The sequence below is a fragment of the Nematolebias whitei genome, chromosome 17 (assembly GCF_014905685.2).
Source record: "Nematolebias whitei isolate Nwh7 chromosome 17, NemWhi1, whole genome shotgun sequence".
Lineage (NCBI taxonomy): Eukaryota > Metazoa > Chordata > Actinopteri > Cyprinodontiformes > Rivulidae > Nematolebias > Nematolebias whitei.
In genome coordinates, this window is record NC_056514.1 from 20,674,735 (window position 1) to 20,677,758 (window position 3,024).

The 3,024-nt window shown below is 38.5% G+C and overlaps 1 protein-coding gene across 1 annotated transcript in view; it reads right to left on the minus strand.

Annotated features, from left to right (window-relative positions):
• gucy2cb (guanylate cyclase 2Cb) overlaps positions 1–3,024 on the minus strand; it is a 57,042-nt gene that overhangs the window by 24,842 nt on the left and 29,176 nt on the right. The window contains exon 11 of the mRNA XM_037691332.1: positions 2,486–2,567. Coding sequence (XP_037547260.1) covers positions 2,486–2,567 — 82 coding nt within the window. The remainder of the gene's footprint in view (positions 1–2,485; positions 2,568–3,024) is intronic.

The following is a 3,024-nucleotide window of genomic DNA, read 5'->3' on the forward strand; positions in this document are numbered from 1 at the left end:
TGGAGAGTGTCGGTTCTGGAAAACACTTAATTTCCCTCACACACCATCCTTTACTCCCTTTAAACTTCATCTTTCATCTTAAACTTTTCTATCAAGTAGAAATTCTCCCAGATATTTAGAAATGTCTGTGTAAAGTGCTTACCCACATTCATGTGGGTAAAAGATCATAGTTGTACAGTTTTATAAATGTCTGTGGTGCAGCAACGGAAAAATCATGGCCGTATGATTTTTCCTGATTGATTGCTTATATTGTTATTTTCATAATTTGCCAAATTAATGTAAATGTTTGATGTTAAATTTGATTCTGTAAATAAATGACCGCATTCATTTTGATGGGTCAAATTTAAATGACGTCTCACTTTGCATTTCCTTAAATTCAGTGCACGTTTTATTCAGTCCAGAAAAATGAGGAACTCGCGTTAAATGATGAATATATCCCAGCATCTGTTCATCTACAAAAGGTTCACAAGACAAAAGAGCAAAGCAGGGATGGAGTAGAGGAGGACGCATCTGCCTTCCACAGAGAGCAAGCAAGAAAAAAAAAAGGTTGAATGAAGTTACAACCAGTTATGAATCTTAGTGTGCCATGGTAGACAGCATCCAACATCTGCAAGCAGCTGGCAGGGGCATTCATGTAAATAATGTCACCATAGTCAGTGGTTGGTAGGAAAGTAGCGGTTACAAGGCATTTTCTGGCATTCAGAGTTAAGCAAGATCTATTTCTGAAAAAGAAACCCAGTTTCAATTTCAATTTCTTTATCAAGATTTTGATATGTTGTTTAAAAGAGAACTATGCATTAACCAAAATTCCCAAGTATTTGTAGGAATCCACAAGCTCAATAGGAACACCATGCGTGGATGAGATTGGAGGAAGAACTGATGGTACCAGCTTCCTGTTTGAAAACAACATTTGCATGGTTTTATCAGCATTTAGCACCAGCTTGAGATGGAATAAGTCTGACTGAATGATGTCAAATGCAGACTGTAGAAGCTAGAAAATCTTGGCAACTGTGTTAGCTTGACAATAAACAATTGTATTGTCCAGCATAGAGACGCAAGGATGCGTCAGGAATGTTTTGACCTACATTACTTATGTAGATTGTAAAGAGAGTGGGTCCTAAAACTGAGCCTTGTGGCACCCTTTAGTGACCATTAGGTAGCTAGATGAAGTACCATTATGTTGAACGCATTGCCTCCGACCTGAGAGATAATTTGAGAATCAACCAACAGTGTTGTGAGAAGCCACTATCTGAGAGCTTGTGGTATAAGATGTCATGATGTACAGTATCAAAGGCAGGTCTAAGTAAAGTGCAGCACAGTAATCCTTGGCATCCAAAGCTTCAACAACATCATTAAAAACCTTTAGCGAAGTATGTGAAGTATGCAGGGATCCATAATTTGACCATACATGCATTGATTTATATGTTTAAGATTTCATAGATTCGTTCATAGATTTCCTCTTCTGGCCAGTTTTCTTCTTTGATGCTCTGTAGCTCAGACATATTTCTTAGTAGAAACATTGTTTTGAACGTGTCACTGAAAGTTGAACTTGACAAGACTGGGCTCTTATTTTTTTTATATATTTTATATATATATCTTTTACACATTAACAGTTTTACAAGTTCTGAAAATATTACTACATAGGGATTATGTCACACTAACTTTTGAGCTGCCTTACTTTCCAGCATTTTTTCAAACTCTTCCTCTTTTCACAATAGTTACACATCTTGTACAGTTTATTCATCTGAATGTATACATTTTTGTCTTCGTTCACTCAGTGTGCCTCTCACTGCTAAAGGACAAATTATTTTCTCAAGTCCTTCTAGAGTGCACACATTCAAGCGCCCTTTGATTTCCAATAAATCTGAAACATGAAGCTTATCTCCAAACTGGAGGAGAACTTGTCATATTTTAACTTGTCATATTATCTCCTACTTAAAAATACACATAAAAATTGACCTCAGTGAAGACCAGACACTGCTACAGCTTACAGTTTAGGGACTGATCAATACAACATATAGTTTTTATACCGTCACTGTTGGTTTGAGGCTTCATTTCTAGTCAGCGATTCTGTCTACCTGTCTTATTAGGAGTGCTATCAGGCAGTGACAGAGCAGGTGTGTGGTCACCATGGTGACACAATGAGCCAGAAGCAGCTTTAACATTTCTATCTTAGTTTTCTTTACACGTCTAATTCAAGAGTTAAGACATTTTTTATTTGTTCTTAAAATATTCGAAATAAAACGCATCACAGGCAGCAGCGAGATAGCATTAAAAATAAAAGGTAAATAACTTGGTTATAAATAGATGCCAAGCAGTATAAAACAATTGAAAGCAACAAAGTTTTCCTACTTTCCTCACAACATTCATGGTATTTATTTACGAACTAATAAAGAAATCTTTACCGAAGCCAAATTTTGGGTGAGTGACCTTTAACATTGTTTTTTAATCATTTCACAGCACCCTTTTCAGTGTGAGGGATTACCTGTAGAAAATAAACGCAACAGTTGCCACGACAACCACCGTGACGGCCAACACGCCGACGATGATGTCATGAGGAGCAGGCCCTGCAGGTGACAGGAAACAAGACAAGGTTTTCCGTCAGAGTTAAGACATGAAGCAGACGCAGCTTCACGAAAGAAAAAAACATAGAAGAAAAATACAAAAAATTTATAGCAGCAAATGGACGCTTCAACTCCACAGAGTGCCTTGTAGGATTGAAGTGAATGTGTGGAAAAAAAAAACTATAAAAGGTTTGTAAAGCAACTGGAAAACACAGGGTTAGATAAACGTGGTTACATGTTAATCTATAGAAAAAATAAAGTGGTCTGTAACTGGTAAAATGTTATTGTTCATTATGAAACCCACTTAGTTGGGGCAGCTGTGGCTGAGTGGTCAGAGCAGCTGTCCTCCAGTGGGAGAGCTGGGGGGGGGGGGGGGGGGGGCCCCCCCCCAGCACCCCTATGTGGGTTGTCGCGGGGGAAACAAACGCCCCCCCCCTTCCCTTTGGGCTGTCCCGTCGCG